General features: G+C 36.3%; 2 protein-coding genes across 3 annotated transcripts in view; one reads left to right on the forward strand and one right to left on the reverse strand.

Moving 5' to 3' along the window:
* LOC131155814 (phenylacetaldehyde synthase) overlaps positions 1-16,911 on the reverse strand; it is a 38,311-nt gene extending 21,400 nt beyond the window's left edge. For both annotated transcript variants that reach the window (XM_058109246.1, XM_058109247.1), the window contains exons 1-8: positions 15,875-16,911; positions 15,647-15,767; positions 14,678-14,750; positions 14,203-14,433; positions 11,847-12,010; positions 6,722-6,862; positions 4,560-4,619; positions 4,282-4,446 (exon numbers count right to left, since the gene is read on the reverse strand). In XM_058109246.1, coding sequence (XP_057965229.1) covers positions 4,282-4,446; positions 4,560-4,619; positions 6,722-6,862; positions 11,847-12,010; positions 14,203-14,433; positions 14,678-14,750; positions 15,647-15,767; positions 15,875-15,876 — 957 coding nt within the window. In that variant the 5' untranslated portion in view covers positions 15,877-16,911. The remainder of the gene's footprint in view (positions 1-4,281; positions 4,447-4,559; positions 4,620-6,721; positions 6,863-11,846; positions 12,011-14,202; positions 14,434-14,677; positions 14,751-15,646; positions 15,768-15,874) is intronic.
* LOC131155956 (protein RADIALIS-like 4) lies at positions 16,316-19,881 on the forward strand. The gene is made up of 3 exons (XM_058109408.1): positions 16,316-16,611; positions 16,767-16,844; positions 19,854-19,881. The coding sequence occupies exons 1-3, from the start codon at positions 16,316-16,318 to the stop codon at positions 19,879-19,881; spliced, it is 402 nt and encodes a 133-aa protein (XP_057965391.1).
* Positions 19,882-22,681: the final 2,800 nt, after the last annotated feature.

Below are 22,681 nucleotides of genomic sequence, written 5' to 3' on the forward strand. Positions count from 1 at the left end.
ATCCAGGATCTAAAGATGTGCAGATGATTGGCGAAGGATGTGCTATTGGACTTTACTACTTTGAGTCGCTCTCCCCTATTGCTTACGTTACTGCTGCTACACCACATCAAATCCATTGTCGCATTTGTTATCCATCACTGGAAAAGTTAAAACTGTTAATTTTGGTCTGAATGCCCTTTCCATCAGGTTTGCTTTCATTATATAGAAGAGATTTACGTAGTTGTTGCCTGATTTTCAGCACTTAAATGCTGCCAGATTTTCAGCATTATTTACAGCCTAATTTCCTGAATTATCTCCATTAACAAAAACAACTACTTCCTACTCAGAGTTGTGTGTCTATCTTGAGTAAGTCTTGTCAATTAGGAAAGCATCACCCTGTTCCCTTTGCTTCTGAGTCAATAAACAGGAAATTATTCCTTTCATGTTAGCCCATTCCAATGTTTGGGGTCCTAGTTGAGTCACATCAAAGTTGAGGTTTTGGTACTTTGTTACATTTATCTATGACTACTCCAGCATGACTTGGTTGTGTTAAATGGAAGATCGTTCTGAATTGTTTAACATCTTTTGTGGCTTCTATTCTCAAATAAGCACTAAGTTTGACTTGCAAGCCTAGATACTTCGTAGTGATAATGCTAAGGAGTACTTTGGTACTCAATTTACAACCTATATGACTAACTCTGGTACGATCCCTCAGTCATCTAGTGCCCACACTCAACAAAAAAAATGGAGTTGGAAAGCAGAAAATAAAAAATATTCTCAAAGTCACTCGAACCTTATTATATCAAATGAATATCCCTAAAGTTTTTTGGAGTGAAGTTGTGCTGATTGCTTGCTCTCTCATCAATAAAATGCCATTCTCTTTGGAGTGATGTCATGCTCACCACTTGCTCTCTCATCAATAAAATGTCATTCTCCGTCCTTCGGGGTAAAATCCTTTATTTAATTATTTTCTCTAAAGTTCCTTTGTTCTCCCTTCCTCCTCATATATTCAATTGTGTGTCCTTTTTCCATCAATTAAATCCAGGAATGAATAAGTTGGATCCTCGTGCTATCAAATGTATTTTTTCGGGATATTCCTATACTCAAAAGAGATATCAATGTTATAGACCTCCTTTACATCGATTCTTCGTCTCTACTGAGGTCACCTTTTTTGAGCCTACACCATGATATTCTAATTCCTTGAATTCATTGACCTTGAAGAGTCCCTTCCTTTTCCTAGCCTTCCAAATCACCCCATTATCTTTGTGCGGCCCTCCTACATCTTCATCAAGTTTGAGTCCTTCTCGTCACTTGGATCATCTCAATTGCAGGTGTATACACGGAAACTCAAGGGAGGAGAGCCTTCTCGAGCTTCCACTTCTACACCTCTAGTTCTCTCATTAGATGATCCTATTTCCTAAGTGGTTGATCCACCTCTTCCTCCTAATAAGTCTGTGGTTAGTTGTCGATGGGTATACACCGTGAAGGTTGATCCATATGGTTCCATGTCTGAATTGAAGGTCCGACTCATTGCTAAGGGATATACTCATGTGTATGGTTTGGATTATTTAGACACATTGTACTCAGTCGCCAAACTTAACCTAGTACATCTGTTCATCTCCTCGTCCACCACATGTCAATAGCCTCCGCATCAATTATACATGAAGAACGCCTTCTCACAAGGTGATCTTATGGAACAAACACTTGGGTTTATGGCTCAAGGGGAGTGAGGCTTAGTGTGTCAACTCAAGAAGTCATTGGTTTAAAGTAGTCTCCCAAAGCATGGTTTTGTCCATCTATAGTGCTTGAGTTTGGCTTTCAGTGGTGTGTAGTAGATCACTCTATGTTTTCTCATTATACTCCATCAAGTAGGGATTCTGCTTATTGTGTATGTAGAAGATATCGTGAATACCAATTATGATGATCAAAGTATTTAGGACCTAAAACACTTTTTATAGAGTATACACTAAGTTTCAAACAAAAGATATGGGATAATTGAAGTACTTCTTGGGCATAGAAGTATCCATATCTCATATAGGAACCGTTTTGACATAGAGGAAATATGTTCTTGATCTTTTGGATGAGACTAGGTCGTTGGGATCCAAGCATGTCGATACACCCATGGATCCTAACAAGAAGTTAGTGCCAAATATGGGAGCTTTGTTGCCAATCCAGGTTGGTCCAAGGACTTGTTGGAAAGTTGAATCTCAAAGTCACTCGAGCATATATATTTTTGCAACAAGTGTTTTGAGTCAGTTTTTGGATTCTCTAAGTACTCGTCATTAGGATGCATAATTCGAATCTTGAGATATCTAAAAGATGCACTTGGGAGTGGTCTCTTACAATAGCATTTGGGTTACACTCATATTTAGGGATATATCGATGCAGATTGGGTCGAGTCATCTGTCGACAGAAGATCCACAACCAGGTACCATATCTTTGTTGGTAGTAATTTGGTTTCTTGGAATAGTAAGAAAAAAAGCTATGGGCCTATAGTGGCAAGGTCAAGTTTTAAGTATAGAGCCACAACTCACACTACATGTGATCATGTTTGGCTTAAAAGCATGTTGAAAGAAATGGGTTTTCCACACTCTAAATCTATGGAGATGATCTATGATAATCAAACTACCATTTACATTGCCTCCAACCCAGTCTTGCATGAGCAAACAAAACACATTGAAATTGATTGCCACTTTGTTCATGAGAAACTTATGTAGAAGCTCATTACCCCCACTCACGTGAAGTTTGATTCGTAGCTTGTTGATTTATTCAGTAAAGCCTTAGGGGATGCTAATGTTAAATTCATTTGTAACAAGGTAGGAGCATATGGTATATATTCTCCAGCTAGAGAGGGGAGTTACTTTGGTCATTTAGCATTATTAGTATGTGCTAGTATTATGCTGGTAAGTGTGAGTTAGTAAGGGTATTATGGTCATTGGTGATGTTCTTGACATATATTTATAAATAGAGGGAGAGACCTGTCATTGTGATTAGGTCTTCCATTTTATCCAATTACTCAATAGTTTATTCTATGGACTTATTAAAGTAATAAAGATAATACTGTAAGACATGAATAATTAACTTTCTTTTATTAATTATAAAATGTAAAAATTGAAAATCTCTTAGCCAATTTATTGGCTTTTGGACTTTGAAAAATAGAAAAAGGTTTATACCTCACATGAGAAAAGAGCAAATTTTAGATTATGTGAAACAAGCATGGCTACCATTGACACACCCACTAAATCCCATGTATTGAATTACCTTATACCACAGGAAGTTAGATTCTATAGGGAAAACCAAAACTGCTTCAATAGCAAGTAAATGTTGTAAATGTTTTTAGATACCAATTCCCGAGGCCCAAACTAACCCCACCCTTAAACCTACAAACATTCTCTAATCTAACCAATCAATGATCCCTTTCACTGTTACCCACACTGAACCATGAAAAATCCCTTTATCATCTCTTGCAAACTATAGGCTACACATACCATGATCCTAAACAAGGACAATAATACAAAGGAATATAAAAGGATAAAATTAAATCAATGTAGCTCAACCCCTAAAATAAATAAGATTCGGTCCACCCCTTCAACCTCATAGAGACCTTCAACCATCAATCCTCAAATGACATGGAAATAGGATTACCGTCCAAGAGAACAAATGCGTAGATAAATAAGAAGCCCACATCCCGCCACAAAAGCAAAATGGGAAATAATAGTAGAGACAACAATAATACCTACAACCCCACTCTCAGACAAATCAATTCTTAGAGTAGCTACAACCTAAGAAATTTGCAACTAGTTAAAACATTAGAAAAGCTTCTAAGATCCTAGGAAACAAAAACCAAAAAATAAAAAACTGGCACCATCTACAAACTGTAAATGAGGGATAGAAATCGGCAGCTGCATGAGCCCTTCCCGCGTGCCACAAATGACCTACAAATAGAAAGAATCCTAGAACATAATGAGAGGTAGCTAACCAACTTCGAGGAGAGACCACTCTTATCTCTTGAATTTTACCCCTCTCCATATACTCAATCAATTCCTTCAATTAATAAGAAATAAACCAGTACAAGGTCAAAATGCAATATAATGAAGAAATAAATGAAATAATATTATGTGCATTGTAAAATGCAATGGAATGGCTTATCTTTGATGAATCTAAAGCAAAGCCCTTTGGATATTGCCAACAAAATTGGAGACAAAGAAAATTAGAAAAGTTGAGTCATATATGTTAAAAGCATGAGGCCAATTTAGATAGCCTGTCATTTAAAAAAAAAAATGATAATATGCAATCGCATACCTTAATCCACAGCACAGAACAATCAAAGTTGGTAAGAAACCATTTGTGTGCATTAATGTTAAAAGAGTCAGCTTCTTCGACACCATCAATGTAGTGCCGGTATTCAGGACATATACAGGCACTTCCAGCGTAAGCAGCATCCACATGAAACCACATTCCATTAGTCTGCATCACCAAAAGCAGATCTGTACAATCCACTAATTCAGGAATCTTGAATATACCTAAAGCATATTCCTTGACCTCATTTATAACTTAAACAATTCAGTTATATACATCACCTTAGCTATCTTTCCTAGTGCAAGCAACGGATCCACAGCTGTTGATGAAGTACTACCAACCTGCAAGTAAATGCACAAAAATTTTCAACTAATAGATTTTAAATGCCTTGTTCATCTACATGCTTGGGGCTCAACAATATTTCAACATATTGGAGAGAAACCCTCAATGTGCAATTGAACCTCAATGGGGTTTCAAGATAGCAAACAAAGTGCTACTATTAAAAGAAAAGAAAAAAGTAAAACGGTCGCTTAATTTTTTCAGGTGGAGACCCCATTGCTTTTAAGAATCAGACACAAGCCCCAACTTATGACAGTACATGGTCTTATAGGTGTTAATTTGGTGCCTTATGTCAAATGACAAAACGTTTTAGGAATTTTCCTTGAGATATGCCTTGAGGCATAAGTCTCACCTGTATTTACAACTGCTTACAGTGACAACATTATTTCCTGCACAATCATTGCGTGTACAATTTTATTTTTTCAGATGAAAAAAGATTTATGAAATATGCATAGATATGCATGTCTAAAATTCATTCATGGGATGAACATTATCACCTATTGAGCAACATCCCTAGGCATATTAATGGTTTATTAACCATTTTGAGGACTCTTAGAGGCCATGAGAATTACCAGTTACATTTCTAAAAGTAGAATTAGAATGCTACGTTGAGCAGATTAGACGACCAGTAAAATAAAATGCATGATAAACTCAAAATTAAGACTAAAAAAGGGTAGCCCAATGCATGTGTTCCCCCCAAAGCAGCACCTAGGATGGTTTAGATGCATCCTACTCAGCCCTCCTGCATGATGCAGAGAGGCATTTCATGTAATAGAGATATTGTAAGATTGAACAGGTAAAGGACAATATTTCATTTTCTTTAATGTCCTTATAACTTCATAAAGCAAAAAGCTTATAAATCAAATTTCTCCAACAAATCTTGTTCTACTCAAAATCTGCATCAGTTAAATGAAAAAATATTGAAGGAATAAACCCAGCTAATATGACTGTTAAAGCCTGATATACAATGTTGGCCCACAATTTAACAGCTTAAGCTTTTAGATAAAGTAGTAGTCTAACATGGTATCAAAGCAGGTTGCTAGGAGGTCCCAGGTTCTAGTCTTGTTGCCTGGGTTTCATTGTGTGGTGTTTAAAAAATTATTGTCTTCCTTGTAATGGGTGTTATCTATCATGCATTGTGTTTGATTGTGTGGCGTTTAAAAAATTATTGTATTCCTTGTAATGGGTGTTATCTATCATGCATTTATCTCTCCACATGCCGTTGGGCCACACGTATGGGGAAGTGTTAAAGCTTCATATACAATGTTGGTCCACAACCTAACAGCTTAAGCTTTTAGGTAAAGCAGTAATCTAACAACGACTTATAATTATCTTAGTGCTTAAACCAGAGAGATCTTTATGTCCAATCCTTCTGCACAATTGCAAGATCAGTAAGGAGAAACATAGTGTTCACAATCACCAAAACAAAACAACCTGAGCAAATACATATTATACTTCCTAATAATCCCTAGCAAGATTTAGCATTCATATGCCTCTACTGGCAAGCTCGTACGTGCTGGTCACTATGCTAACAGAGATTCAAAAATGTCTAATGCAAATAAATAGCACATAAAGAAGGTTTGTTAGGCGTTAGATGACTCAATGTATCTCTAGACACTAGGTTATAATCATTTAAAACTAAGAAGCTGTCATGATCAACATCTAAGGGAACTCTATACATTAAAAGTTCAGTCCAGTAAACTTAACAAAATCTTTGTCCAAATTACAACAAGAAGTTTTATATTCCCAACAACGCCATTATAAGTTCGTTGAATAATGCTTCGAATTGATAGATGGCTCTAAGACAATTAAATTAAGTCAACTTCTTACATTTTTCCAACAATTCTTCATCTCATATCCTCTTTTGTTTAATTGTAGACTTGTAAAATTCCACAACCTTTTCAAGATTTCTCAACCATAGACTAAATAGCTCCTCAAGTTTTATCATAATGATGATAGCATATTAAAAGATCAGTAAAAAAAAGGTAAACCAACACAAATCAGCATTAGATGGTAAACTTACTAGTTTTACTATTCTTTTAAAAATAATAACAATAAAAGAAATTGTAGTCAACTGAGGCATTGAATTTGTTTTCCTGCTTACAGTAGCACATAAGAAAAAGGGGATTAGACCAATGGAAATATCACGTGAGATTGCTTCGCTAAGTAAATCAGGAGAAAGGGCATAATTAGTGGATGCATCTGTTTTCAGCAGCCTACAATTCTCTGGATGAATTCCCCCTATCTGCCATCAAACAATAGCAAACAAAGATCATGATTTGAAGTATTTGAAACATGACGAACAAATATAAATATGCAGTATTTGATCAGAAAAATGTAAACATGTCATTCAAAATAATAATTTGATTGACGAAAAAAATGCTTCAAAGATTGCTTTGCGATGGTCTATGGCTACATAAGGGCATATTTATGGATTTTTTTTACTCCAAAAAAAAAAAAAAATTAACATGCAACACAGGTGCACTCCAGACTACATGTGCAGGAACATATGTCATGCATCAAGTTACAAAAGATCAAGATGGTTAACAGTGAATGCCATGAGGCATGCCTCAAGGTACCAATACCTTTAAAAAAGCCTACATGATTATAGACATCTAACACCAGCAGATTTAGATGTACAACCAGCCAAAAGTATTACAGCGGCATTATAAGGTAAATTAGCTCTATGCAAAATTAATATCAAAGAAATCATTCAAAATGTCATAGATTTTATTCATTTTGTGTCACCTAAATGATTTTGATCTTGAATGTGGGCTGGCAACCCCTTGATGCCTACGAATGAGAAATTTAATTCTGTACTTACAGAAAGTAAATAAACAAACAGTTATTACAATGTAAAATGGTACTCATAAGTAACTATACATCACTCTTAACTGCCCCATAAAAAAGTTTATAGTGTTCTCACAATAATATTGAAACATTGTATCATAAAGCAAACTCTTCCTGGATTTTTACCACAGCGTGACTAAAATATGTCAAAATAACTATAAGTATAGGGCCATACATTAGCTTACTGCCTTTGAAAGTTCCCACAACAGCTTCAAGGTTTCATTAAAGCAAGTTTCAAGGCTCCCACAATGGTTTTGTAAGCACAAAACCTCCTCTCAATGGATACATGCAATGCTTACTTAAAGTTCAAATTTATCTAATCAACAGAGACAGAGAGGGAGGGAGCAAGAGAGCAGGGGCAGATTCAGGATTCTATTTTTGTTGGAGAAAACTTAAAAATGAGGTTTCAGGATTCTTAAAATTCTAGAATAATGCAAATTTATGTCCCTATCTTGCTTGACACAGGGGGAGCCGAATGGGGACCAACCCCCTTTCGCTTTGAGAATATGTAAAACATGATGATTTCTGGGAGCTAGTGAAAACTTGGTGGTCTTCTATTCTGATCACGGGGAAGGCTAGTTTTGTGCTTGTCTCAAAGTTGAAAGGAATAAAAGAAAAGCTAAAGATATGAAACAAAAACACTTTTGGGAATGTCCAAGTGAAGAAGATTGTTATCCTTAATGCCATCAAAGAGATTGATAAGCAAGAACTAAACCATGGTTTTGATGATGAATAGAGAGCTGAAAAAGATATGCTTAACAAGGAATTGAACGAGGTTATTAATCTAGAAGATATATCTTAGAGGCAGAAATTCAGAGCTTTATGGCTCAAAGAGGGGGGCCGCAATACAAAATTCTTTCATCAAACAGCAAATGCTCACAGCAAAAGTAACACCTTATCCAACATTGAAAATTACGAAAATCACCTTAACTAGGGAAGAAGATTTTAGGAAAGGTATTTGTGATTTTTATAAAGACCTCTACACTAAACCCAAGGCTTGGAGACCTAAAATGGATGGCATCAATTTCAGACCGCTCAGTTCTTCCACTGCAAGGTGGCTTGAGAGACCTTTTGAAGAAGAGAAGTCCTCCAAGCTATAAAAAATTGTAATGGGGGATAAAGCGCCTAGACCGGATGGTTTCTCCTTGCTTTCTTCAGGCTAACTGGAGTCTCCTCAAACATGACTTGTTAAACATGTTCAAGGAGTTTCATAGATCAAGAAAATTCGTCAGTTTCATAAATACCACCTCACTCTTGTTCCAAAGAAAGTTGGGGCTGCTAACATCAAGGATTTTCGCCCCATTAGCTTGGTGGAAAGCATTTATAAAATCATCGTCAAAGTACTTGCTAAGAGGTTCAAAAAAGCAATATCGGAAGTCATTGGGCAGTATCAACATGGTTTTGTGGCTAGAAGACAGATTATGGATGCTGTCCTTAATGCATCAAAAGCCCAAGCTTCTCAGTGTTCATAAATGGCTGCCCTTGTGATTTCTTTCGCTCCTCAAGAAGCTTGATACAAGGAGATCCCTTGTCCCTTTTTCTATTTATTTTCGTCATTGAGGTGCTTAGCCTCGTGCTGATTAAAGCTACTGAGGGAGGGATCTTTAGAGGTATCAAGGTGCAGAAATGGAAGGTTTACAGAAGTTTCTCATCTTCTTTTCGCACATGATACTATTATTTTTTGTGAATATGAACCCCTTCATATCGTCAACCTCCAATGCATTTTGTTAGGGTTTGAGGTAGTCTCAAACTTAAAAGTGAATCTTGGCAAAAGTGAGCTTATTCCAATTGGGGATAACACTGCCCGGGAGGTGTGAACTTTCCTTGCTGGTCTTTCAGGTTGCGAGATGGGAACCTTTCCCCTTAATTACCTCAGTCTCTACTTCGGAGCCAAATTTAAAGATAAAGGAGTCTAGAACCTTATTATTGAAAAATATGAAAGGAGATTGGCACAATGGAAAAGAAATTTCTTATCAAAAAAAGGCAAACTCACTCTTATCAAGAGCACTTTGATGAATCTTCCAATTTACTTCCTGTCTCTCCTTCCCTTACCGACCTCAGTCGCTAGGAGACTAGAGAAAATTCAAAGAAGATTTCTTTGGGGAAGCTTATGGAAGGAGTTTAAATATCACCCTGTTAGATGGGGAGTGGTCAAACAACTCATTTGTTTGGGAGGTTGAAAATCCCTCCTCATTTTCAATAAAGCCCTCCTCGGGAAGTGTTATGGAGGTTCATGAAGGAGAAAGACCACCTTTGGTGGAATATTATTGTTTCTAAATATAGGCTTGAGCACACAATGATAGGACAACTCACAATAGAAGAGGTTCCTATGGAGTGGGAGTATAGAAATTCATAAAGAAAGGATGGGATATTTTTTCCAATTTGTGGCATTTCAAGTGAAAAATGAGGCCAATGTTTATGTTCAGCATGATATGTGGCGTGAGAACCATAATCTTATAGCTGCATTTCCTTCTATCTACAGCTTGGCTTCTAACAGAAATGCCCTTATCAATCATCAGCCCCAAAACACCAATCAGGGAAATTTTTGGGATGTTCATTTTACAAGGAATGTGGCAGATTGGGAGCTTCACACTCTCTGACTTCTACAGATTTCTATACAAATTCCGTCACCAAAACATCCTCAACGAGCCAAAATGGGCTTTGGACAAAAATGGTGTTTTCACTATCAAATCTTTATATAAGAAGCTCTCACCATTGGGAACAAATTGCAATAACTCCCCTCGGATTCACATTTGGAGGATAGCAGCCCCTTCAAAGGTTGCCTTTTTTTCTTGGGAGTCAGTACATGGAAATATTTTAACCCTCGACAACTGCAGAAAAGAGAGCTTACAGTCACAAATTGGTGTTTTCTCTGTATGGATGATGCAGAATCAGTCAACCACATTCTTCTCCACAGCCCCTGGACAAAGAACTTATGGAATTTGGCTCTTTCCTAGGCTGAGCAGCAGTGGGTTACGGCAAATTCAGTTGGAGGGGAGATTTGAGCTTGGAAAGGCATCAGAACCATAAAGGAGAAGCAAAAGGCTTTGAACCTCATCCCTCTTGCCATCTTTTGGTGCACTTGGAAAGAAAGAAATAAGAGAGCCTTCAAAGGTTCATCTACTTTGCTTCAGACCTGCGAAGCCCAATGGATTACTGCTGTCTCCAGCTGGCTTAGTGGGAAAATTGTTAATGATCATTTTGTAATCCTTGATGTTTGCGATACTCTTCAGAGTGTTTGATGTTTTGTACCACGGGTTGGCATCCCCTTGATGCCTTGCTAATATATTTTCCTTTTGCTGATGGGAAAAAAAAAAAAATGGTAAAGCAGCCCAAATACATACTAATAACCAGGAGAAAACAGCAGTGAAATGACGCAGATGCTTTGAACTTGGGCACAAGTTAAATGAGTGTCCACAGAGGGCTGAAGGCAGAGTTTATCATGCTGAGGATCAAGAAGCTGGTTGTGAAGAGAATTTTGCTATTCTTGAGGACCAAGAGCAGCTACTAGAAGCTGAAAATAATATGGAGAGATAAGGGATTGAGGGTGGTGTCCTTGGTGAGGCTTTAATCATTCGAAGGTCATTACTTTCTCTTCCTGCCAGCAGCAACAATTGGCCAATTAAGAATAAGCTTTAAAACTTGTAATGGAAAGCTTAGCAACTTGATAATTGATTGTGGCAACAATGAGAATACGGTCTCTCAAGATGGTAGACAAGCTAGAATTGAAAACTGAAAGACATCCATAACCATATAGGATTTTGTGGTCCAAAGGGATTAGGTAGAATTTGCAGAGTCGTGCTTCGCATGATACCTTTTGAACATTATGGATAGAGAGAATGGGAGAGTTTTCAAAGGTAAGGCAATGTCTTCTATTTGTTATGGGGTACAACTATTTTCCTAGCTTCTTGAGTGATAGCACTGGGCGTTTTGGAGGATTTCTTTGTCTGATTTGCAAAAGGATTGGAGGGCTACCATTCTGCAATTGTCTTTTGGATTTTTTTTCTGTAGGAGTATGCCTTGTTCACCAACTCTTGTATTTTTCTCTCTCTCTTTCATCATTAATTTCTTTCTTATCAAATAATGTATAAGTATACACACTTCTTACTTCCTTTTTTTTTTTTTTTTACATCTTATCCTAAATTCCTCATCCTTCTGAAGTTTTGCCAAAACTGTAAACAAAAAAGGAAATGACAAATTATCATTCTAATGCAAATAAAATATGCTGACCAATAGAACTAATTAAGAATCAAACAATATTTATTGATTGTAAACCATCCCCTGGATCAATTTATTTTTTGTTGATTTTATCATTTAATTTCATTACAAAAGCCAAAATAACAAAGAGAGACAATTAAAACAGTGGCTTTTGAAGTTACCTGGCAGGCTTTCTGTAAAGCAGAATGTGTTTGATCAGACGCATAGATGACAAGCTTTTCCAAGACATTTTTTCCAACTCTCCTCAAAAACTTATCACGAGCAGCCAGTAGCACAACTAGAACAGCTTCACTCGCAGTGCCCTGTATCACTCCACCGCCTTGTCCTGCAGCAATAATCCCAAGTAGGAATAAGTGGATAACCATATCATATGTTTGACTACAGCTAACCACATCAACAATCAAAGCTTCTTTTATGAAAGGAAAAAAACAGTTTTGGAAGGGGGTGCTAGGGGGGTCATGGTACTTGGTGAGAATTGCTTCTGCTCCAAAAGAAACAAAAGAAAATCATTAGAACTTTAACCAAAGTAATCCCTTAACCAGTGAGAATGGATTCAGTAGAAAGAAAACTATCTCGCTCCAACTTTGGTGGAAAAATTACCTGCATCCTATCAACCAAGACATGCAAAAATAATAGAGAACAGCCAATTTTGAAAACAACAGATTCTTTTCTGGAATTGACCTGATCACCATGAGTTTGCAAAAAATAAATAAATAAATAGAAAAATGATCCATCATCTTTAGAACTGTAAGCACTAACTAGGAACAAAGCTCAATGCAGAACATAAATTCATGCCATCAACTAAATATCAGCAACAAAGATAACAAAAACCACTAATGAGAAGAGAAAGAGGCTCATCGTCATTTTGTTTCGCCACACAAACTCTGATAGACACAAAATTTCCCACTTCAAAACAAAATATCCCACTAAGATTCATCAGTAACTTAAGAATTCTTTCCCACACAATTTACAATCACAAGTCCCAGAGACCTCGTTAGCTGTTTAGAGCTTAAAGTCCCAAATTGCATCTGTTTTTAGCTGCAATTTCATATCTTGAAAAGCCATCCCTCTTTTCTCCAGTCCTCCATTACCGATTTACCATTAGCCTAAGAGTGTGCCCATGGTTTTAAATAAAGGCCGCGACCGTTACGTAACGCCGTTACGTAAAGGTTTTTTAGGTTACCGATACCGTTACACACCGCGAAATTGGTGGGAAGAAAAATCACGGCCGTAGCGACCGTTACGGACCGCAACTGTTACGTAAAGGCCGCTACGGCCGTTACGTAACCGCTACAGGGCTGTTACACCAAAAAAATATTTTATTTTTTACTTTTTCTTATCACTTTTTCTCTCTCTCTTTCATATATCATTCTCAATATACCAAGTGGCAAGAGGGGGAAAAGATTATAATGAGGATGACAATGATACAAAATTTACAATTTCTTTAAATACTCACAATAGATGCATTAATTAACAATTTCAAAATATTAACTTGTTAGGGAAATTTTTTTTTTAGTAATATTAGTAATGTGATATTTATGTTCTTTATTTTTCAACTTCAACCTTCTTTCTTTTCTAGCTATTTTATATTTATATTATTCGTATGTCTTATGTGTCTAATAGATTAATGGAGTGTATAATGTATTTTATTTTATCAATTCATTTAGCACACATAAGAATTTATCACAGATAAGAACAATGAGAAGTACAAATACTCGCACACATGTAATTTTCTATCAATGATGTGTAAACTTGTTGCCCTTACCAAATAACTTAGTTACTCGAACTAAAGGGTCCAAAATACACTAAAACCCTTTCTAAGGTTGGCTAAAAGCTTAAAACATGCAAGTACGCTAATATGCACAAGGTTGTGCGTGCTCCAAAAAAATTCACGGCCGTTACACCCGCTTCCCGTTATGTAACATCCGCTACTCCTGCTTCCCGTTACACCCGTTACCGTTACGTTACGCTACCCGCTACCGTGATTTAAAACCATGAGTGTGCCATTCATGGCAGCCCAGGAAAGTTTGTTAAGGTCTCATTCAACCTTCAAAGGATGTGCCTTACTTTATCTCAGCAAGAAATATCTCCATCACTTCTGCACGTTCTTGACAACACCCATGTATGGCCACCCAGAACTCCAGTTTTCATTGGAAACTGATAGTTTTATGACGGCCGTTAGAATTACAAGAAAGGCCATGCTAAATTTATAGATTTTAAACTATAAAAAAATTATAACATTTAAGGATTTCTTTGAGTGATTCACAAAGCGATTTGAAGTGCGACTATTATGTAATTTTTTTTCATTTTGTTCAGAAGACTTATTGAATTATTGTTCAAAAAGAATTTTGGAAGCATGTCATCTTCTTCACAAAAAATAAATAAAGAAAAAATGATCAAGAAGCAATAGAGCATGTCAATGAGAAATTTTATTGGACGCCTCCTTTATCCTGACATTGAAGAGGAAAAATAAAGACTTTTCACTTGGCAAAAGTTTATGGTTTTACGTGGAATTACCAGTTGAAAGGAAATCATTGGGTAGCTTAAGCATTTTAGCAAGCCAATCCAGGACAATCATCTCAAGTTCTGTTGCTGCTGGAGAAGTAATCCAACTAAAGCCCACTACATTGACACCAGCACTGAGCATTTCTCCTAAAAATCCTGCAATGCTGCTATTAGATGGAAAATATGCAAAATAACTTGGGCTTTGCCAATGTGTGACCCCTGGCAGTATCTTTGCCTGAATATCTGCAATCATAAAAGAGTTGCACAATTATACCATGCCCTTTTTGTTGAAATTAAAATTAGAACTTACGAAAATAAAATATTACAAAGGTGAACAACAACCTTGCATTTCTAACAAAATATAAACAAGAATAAATGGATATCTGGTCGGGATAGAATACTTTCTCTATTTTGTTCTATTTTGATCAATTTAATTCTTTTTCTACTTCACTATTTTCAATGAGAGAACTTAGTTGAGATACTATACCATCAAGAACATGTTGCAAGGATTCAGGATTATCAGGTGCAGTATCAGGTATAAGTTTCCGTAGATATCCAGGCTGCATTAAAAAAATGTTACTTTAACTCCACTTAAATATATCTTTAATCCCAACGATTTAGCATAATGAGGAAATTAGTGAAGAAATTTGCAAGAACAAAATAAACTAGATATGAGACATGTATATAAAACCATGGTGGAGAGCGCACACATACATACACACACACACACACATATTTTTATAGAATATATTTTTGGACTAACATTTGGGCAATGCTATGCAGAGATCCAAAGAGCTAACATAGGATTGTAGGAAGAACATTTTCAAAAATGAAAATTGGGAAAAATTGATTGCATAATTGTATGTAATATGGTTGGATGATGATTTTTGATCCAATACATGGAGAGAAATAAATTCAAAGATAAGGAATTGGAGTTGGTTATGGAAAATTCTAAAAAAATAAAATAAAATAAAGTTCATCAAGTACAATAGTAAGATTTAATTCATTTGAAATTTCTGTAGTAGAAGTGATTCAGATGTATATCTATTTGCTTTGAAAATATTGTAATAGAAATATCTTTATCCCAAATGCATTTTTTATTCTGTGAGCTCAAGTATGGTGGCTAAATTGATTTTCATGACAATTTCTAAAACTAATAAATACTTTCAACAATTTAATATTAGAATAAATATGAAGCGTGCAAGTGATTGTCCCAACTGATCAATGGTGTTCCACCACTAAATGAAACATTAAGCACGTGAACAGATTTAACAAAAACCCTTTGAAAAAATTTAGATACAGAAAGAGGCAGAGAGGAGTCATTAATATTTCATTTTTCATAGTTTTCTCTATCATTGCAAAAACGCAGCCAATCTGTGGCTATACAAAATAAAACAACTTTATCCACCAAGAACAGGAAACGAATAAATCATGCGAGGGAGTAAGCTGTTTAGACCTCAACTTGGCTAAGAACTGGAAAATCCTCAATGGCTTTATAATAATCAGCAATAAAATCTATCATCTTATGACCATTCTCTCTGAGTTGCTCAGCATCCATTGGCTTCAACCCACTCTCCCTACAGATTCAATTTAACACCCCAAAATAATTATAAAATTAAAATTTTAAAAAGGAGCACATCAATCAAAAAAGAGGGGGGGGGGGGTAGCAGCGATTGTGACTTACATTAGGCTGATGAGACAGGAGTTCTAATGGCGAAAATTGAAGAGTGTATGGAGCGTGGAGGGTTTGGCAGAGCAAGAGATGTCTCTAGTCGGTGTGAGAAGAGGGACTGATTATGATATGATTAATTCCTTGCTGTATGGCTCCCGTGGAGCCGAGCGACGAGAATAAATTGAGAAAATCAGTGAAGAGTATGTGAACTACACGCGCCATCGGGGCGCGTTGGAGAGCCGAAATAAATGTTCCCAATTGTAGGGAATTTGTAATGAAAAGTTGGGCACCGGCCCACACAACGAGCAAGGCTTTAAATTCCACCCCAAGTAAAACTTTTTTTAAAATTTCCCACCAAAATCCATTTCTCCAAGAAACTCATTTCTCGAGAAAAAAAAAGAGAGAAAGAAAGTGATCAGCTACGACTACGAGAGGAAGACTGCAATCTTGACCATGGATCGCCGTCAGATATCGATCGTAGGAGATCCAACCTGGACATTCCTCCAGAACAAAATATTTGAGAACGGACTTCTAATATTCCCGGAAGGAACGCCGGACCGGTGGGTCAAGATCGCCGCTACTGTCCCCGGAAAGACTCGGGCGGAGGTGGAGAGCCACTACGCAATCTTGGTTCGCGATTTGCAGGATATCAAAGCAGGCAAAATCAAGCTCCTGCGTTACGACAATGACTCATCGAAGATCCAAGACTCGGACGCGCAGCCAAGTAGTTCGACCAATGAAGAGCGCAGGTATTAATAATATTTGTAAATGAAAAAAAAAAATGGCAAACTTTTAATTCTCTTAGGGAAGAAAATTTTAATAGAATTGGAGTTTTGATTGTACTTGTTCCTAGGCTTTTCCTAGTTTTGATCTTGTTTTAAGCCTTGGTGCCTGGTATGTCCAGGTTTGATTGTATTTACTTGGAGGTTTTCCTATTTCTGGCGCTACTTGTTTTGATTGGGAGCTTTGGTCTCCCTTCTAGGTATATGTTTGGAGTTTTCTATACATTTTTCATTTTGATCAATAAAATTTATATTTACCGATCAAAAAAAAAATAGTGACATGCGTAGTACAAGGCTCGAAAACAAATTCACCACAAACATTAGTGAGAATCCAATACCCCGAAAAACTAAGGGTCCTCTGCAAGGTTCGTCCACAGAGGGTGAGTCGGGAACTAAGATCAAATCGAAAGGTGTAATCGATGGACAGCTAGTAAATATTCTTACGTTAAGTTTACCCGTCCTTGAGATATCTAGTATTTTCTTACTAAAATATTGTGTTTTGACTGTGTTGCATTATGTATCATTTGATAACCCAATAAATATTTTACCTATGATTCAAATCTAATTTCAAATGGAGAATTACAAAGATGATATTGGGGAATCTCATTGCTATTACTCAAACAAGCATGAAACGTATGCTTGCATAGCCGTCCATAGGTTAACAAATTGAATATGTAATTATTGAAACACTCTTCACTTGCTTGATGGTGATTCTATATATTAAAGTGGGCCACTTGTCACGATCTTATGGTCATACATGGCACACTCCTAATCGTCTATTTTGTATTTTCTATAGACGACTAGATCACTATAGTGATCCAAATGTTTAAGTACACATGAATCAGTAGGCACCATGTGGCACTATCTTAAGGGTCTAGGTGATACAATGTTGACATCATATAAGCCATGTGTCTCGCCGTGGCTGTCGCCCTCAATCTCTCTCATTTGATCGGTTTGACCCGATTTGACCAATTTGACTTGAACTGGGATTGAGTTTTTGACTAGTTCAACCAATTTTAACCAATTAACCTAGTTTGACCAATTTTATTTTCTTATTTTATTTTATTTTCCAAAAAAATATTTTTAATTCATAATAAATCATTCAAAAACATTAAATAATTAAAATAGCAAAAAAAATCAAAAAAATTAGAAATTTTAGGAAGCTTTTTGGGAATTTTTAAAGTTAAAAAAAAAAGAGACAAAAAATCATTTTTTCTCCATGCATGTGTGTGTGTGTGTGTACTACCCATAAGAGGAGGAATCAATAAAATGAGGTTATGTAATTCTCAATTATCTCTTAAGGAGCGAAAAATCTAATAGAATCACTCTTCGCTTGCTCGATGGTGATTCTATATATGTCTTCAATTTAGGTGCATACCTTTTATATGTTTTTTATATGTACATTTTTGCGTGTGCATTTTTGCTTGTGTGTTTTAAATGTCTATTTAACATGTGTGCTAATTTGCCTATATGCTCGTATATCTTGTGCCCTTGCATATGTTTTTGTGTTGAAATAAATAAATTAACTTCTGTGAACTTTCCTCTAGTCTTAGGGGTTATATCTTCGCATGCCCTTAAGAGATTAGAGGTGAAGGGGTTTTTATTTTTCGTAAAGCCTCCTAATATATAAAGGTTATGTAAAACAAACCTTTAATCTGAAGAAAATTCAATAAGCAACTAATCCTTTTGGAGATCGTTGGGGGTTGCGTCCTCACACACTTTTGGGAGTTCTGAGGTGAGGGTAGCATTTGTCTTTCCCAAGGTTATCCAATATCTAATGGCTTGGTAATTGAATAAAATAGAAGAATTTGAGTCTTGATCAGTTGATTTCAAAAGTAACCTTAGGCTAATCAAGTATTGTCCGTCAGATGGGTGTGAAGGGGTGCTAGTACCTTCCCTCTGCATAATTGCACTTGTAAATTCAATCTTGTAACATGGACCATTGACAGCCTGTTTTCCTAGACCTACGTGTAGTTAAAGACTAATAAACTAGTAGTATACTAAATTTTATTTTATTTTTATTTTATTTTATTTTATTTTATGGTAAAATAGGGCGGCACCTCCATTTATTTATTAATAAACCCTCACTTTTTGCGGAGGAATACCATGGTTACAAGTTAAAACCAACTAATTAAATTAGGACAAAATAAATTAAACATAACTAACAAAAGAGATAAAAACATAAAAACAACCAAAAACAAAACGAAATACACCAAACGAAACTCTAGAGATGAACTAACGACGAACGGAAACAAGACCCCACCTATACATCCGAATGATACCTTTCAGATAATGTGGTAGAAGGTGTTGTTTTTCGTAAATTACATTACTTCTCATTTCTTCTTCTTTAGCAAGAAAATCAGCCGCACTATTACCTTCGCTATACTGATGCATCACCATGACATTCACTCCTTCTAATTCTGCCACGAGTTCCTCCCAAAATTCCCAAAGATACCACAAAGTACATTTACCTTTCTGAAGTCAATCAACTACAATTCGCAAGTTACTTTCAATAATCACATTAATATAATGCAAACATTTACACAAACGAATTTTTTCCCTAATTGCTTTTAATTCAGCACTATTATTCGTACCATTGCCAAAATAACTTGAAAAAATTGTTTTTACCATGCCATGGTAATCCCGAATAATTCCTCCACGTCCTGAAGTACCCGGATTGCCCCTACAACTCTCATCACAATTAAATTTTATCCACCCTACTGGAGGTTTAACCCATGAAATAATTTTTTCAAGCCTATCGCAAACTCCCTGATGCTTAATTTGAAACTCATTCAAAATCTTAATATCCGACTTCTTCAATTTTTGAAAAGAAATGGTGCTCTCAGCAATAAAACTAACCTAGAATCGAACACTTCTCCACATCTTATCTGCACTTTGATAAACTCCTTCTATTCTCGCTTTACATCTTTGATTCCAGAGGCACCACGTAATCAAACATGGAATCAGTCTGATTAAAATACCTTTAATAGATGATTTTTTTGCATAGTGAAACCAATTTGCCATTTTATTTTTCCAAGGAAGAGATCGTTGGAAAGGAATCTCCAATGCCACACTAGCCAGACACCAAACCTCTGAAGCCACCTCTCCTAAAGAAAGAATATGATCAATGTTTTCATGACTTCTCTGAACGCAGCAATCACAAACCGAAACCATCGATATTCCTTTAATCTGAATTCTATCATGTACAGCCAAGCATCTAAACCTGGCTCTCCATAAACACATTAATATTCTTCTGGACAATAAAGAATGCCAAAACCAGTCATTCCATAAAAAATTATCACTTCTGCTCCTCACTGTCTCCCAAGCCATTTTTTGTAAAAAAATTACCGTCCGGGGCAGGCTTCCAAACAAAAATATCCCGCCCACTTTTACCCGCCGACACCTGTTGCAAAATATCCCTTGTTTTATCAGCACCAACCAATTCCCATGCTAAATTAGGGTTCCAATTATTATTTAACCAACAATCCTTAATACACAGTTTTTTGTTCAAAATATTCTCAGTGCTCACAGATAACGGGCCTAATGACAGCCACCTGTCGAACCAAAAAGAAGAGTTCACACCTCTCACCAAAATTTTAACATTATCCATAACTTCTGGAATGGTGGTCATAATTGATTTCCAAAATCGAGAGTCATTTGGTCTCCCCTTCTTTATTAGTAAATGATCATTTTTGCAATATTTAGCTCTGAAAAAATCTGCCCACAGATTGTTAAAAGTGAGCAATCTGAAGGCAAATTTCATGAGAAGAGATTTCTGAACTTCCTTAAGATCTCTCAGGCCTAGACCCCCTTCCGAGGTAGGTTTACAAATTTTCCCCCAAGAGCACCAATGAATCTTCCTTTTATCTTTTACCTCTCCCCATAAAAAAAATTTAAAAGAAGAGAGTTAATGCGAGAATATGTGACCTGCGAAATCTTAATAACAGACATCAAATGAATAAACATGTTAGACAACACATGTCTTAGTAAAATCAATCTTCCACCTTACGAGAGCAACTTAGATTTCCACCCTACAATTTTCTTTCTAATCTTCTCCACAATATGCTCCAATGTCTTGGAAGACAATTTTTCAAACACCAAAGGTGCACCCAAATATGAAACAGGGAATTTACCTTTCATGAAACCCGTGATACTTAATAAACCACGCTTCCTAGCGGGAGTGATGTATTTTGAGAGGAATAACGCTGACATAGTCTTACTGATTTTTTGACCTGACCACTTCCCATACCTTTCTAGAGCGTAAACTAAATTTCTCATAGACCTCTTCCCACCATTCGCAAAAATAAGAATATAATCTGCATATAACAAATGCGAAACCAATGGGGTCCCAATCGGATGATTAAATCAACCAATCCGACCAGTCTCATAGTTTTTCCTAAGCAACCTTGTCAAAACCTCCTCCATTATGATGAATAAATAAGGAGATAGTGGATCACCTTGCCGCAAGCCTCTCTTAGATTGAAAAAACCCTTTAAAGGTTTTGTTCATCAAAACAGAAAACCATGGAGACTCCACACAATTTTTTATGAGTTTGCAAAACCTCTCAGAGAAACCAAAAGCCTTAAGTACCTCCAGAAGAAAATTTCAATTCACTCTATCGTAAGCCTTAGCCATATCTAGTTTTATCATCACATTGCTGCCAACTATTTTTTTGTGCAAAGACTGAACCATTTCTTGAGTCAGTGTAATATTTTCAAAAATACTTCGCCTAGGATTAAAAAAGCTTTGTTCATGCGAGACCAACTTATCAACAACCTCGGTTAGTCTAGAAACAAGAATCTTTGAAAAAAATTTATAAGCCACAGAGCATAAACTAATAGGCCGAAATTTATCAAAGCTAGAAGGATTATCCACCTTCGAAATTAAAACAATAAATGAAGAAGAAAAAAACTTGGAAAGAGTAGTGCCCTGAAAAAAAAATCCATTGCCGCATCCAAGAGATCTTTTTTTACAATGTCCCAGCAAGATTTATAAAATTCAGATCCAAATCCATTCGGTCCCGGACTGCTTTCTTTGGGAATAGAGAACACCGCTCTTTTAACTTCTTCTTTTGTCAAATCAAGGCAGAGTAAATTATTATCAACATCTGAAATTTGCCTTTGAATTAACTCAGAGAGATCACATGGTTCAACCGCTGAAAACTTTGAAAGAAAATTCTAAACAAAAACAGTTGCCTCATTATGAATTGCTTTCGCACCCTCCAATATCCTCCCATCGTTTAGAACCATACGATCTATACGACTCTTATTCCTCTTTTGATTGATAACTGAATGAAAGAATTTAGAGTTTTGATCCCCCTCAATCAACCAATTTTTTTTTTTTTTCGCAATTTGTCCTAAGCGATATGCTTCCCTCTTCTCCCACACCTGAATCTCTACCTTAGTAGTCAAGTAATCAGTTTCGACGTCCTCAGAAAAACCTGCTTGTAGTTGATTTTCTAAATATTTCATCCTTTCCTCAAAAGCTTTTAAATTTTATTCCACTCTCCAAAACACATTTTTATTCCATGCACGTAATGCAACTTTAGTTCTCTTAAGGCGAATAGCAAGTTTCAGAAGACCCGAGGCCGAGTCATTCCTGATCCAGACATCATTAACGTATGACAAAAAGATATCATGCGAGCTCCACATATTTAAGAACCGAAATAGGGTAGGGCCATACCGGGAGAAAGACATATTTGTATACACCACCATAGGGTTATGATCTGATGATTTCCGACTCAGATATTTGAATTGAGTCGAACCATATAGGTTGGAAAAACCATTATTAATAAGAACACGATCAAGCTTAGCCCAACTACGAGCCACCCCTTCATGGCCATTGCACCACAACATTCGTGAGCCTGTGTTTGATAAATCAAAGAGACCACAATGATGTAAGCAGTCATTAAACTCCATCATAGGTAACAATGGTCTTGGATTTCCACCAATTCTTTCGGTATGTGTTCGATAACATTAAAATCACCCATGACCAACCAAGGAAAATCTGATTGGCACTTCTCCAGTTGCCGCCATAA

Source organism: Malania oleifera, chromosome 5, assembly GCF_029873635.1.
Source record: "Malania oleifera isolate guangnan ecotype guangnan chromosome 5, ASM2987363v1, whole genome shotgun sequence".
Lineage (NCBI taxonomy): Eukaryota > Viridiplantae > Streptophyta > Magnoliopsida > Santalales > Ximeniaceae > Malania > Malania oleifera.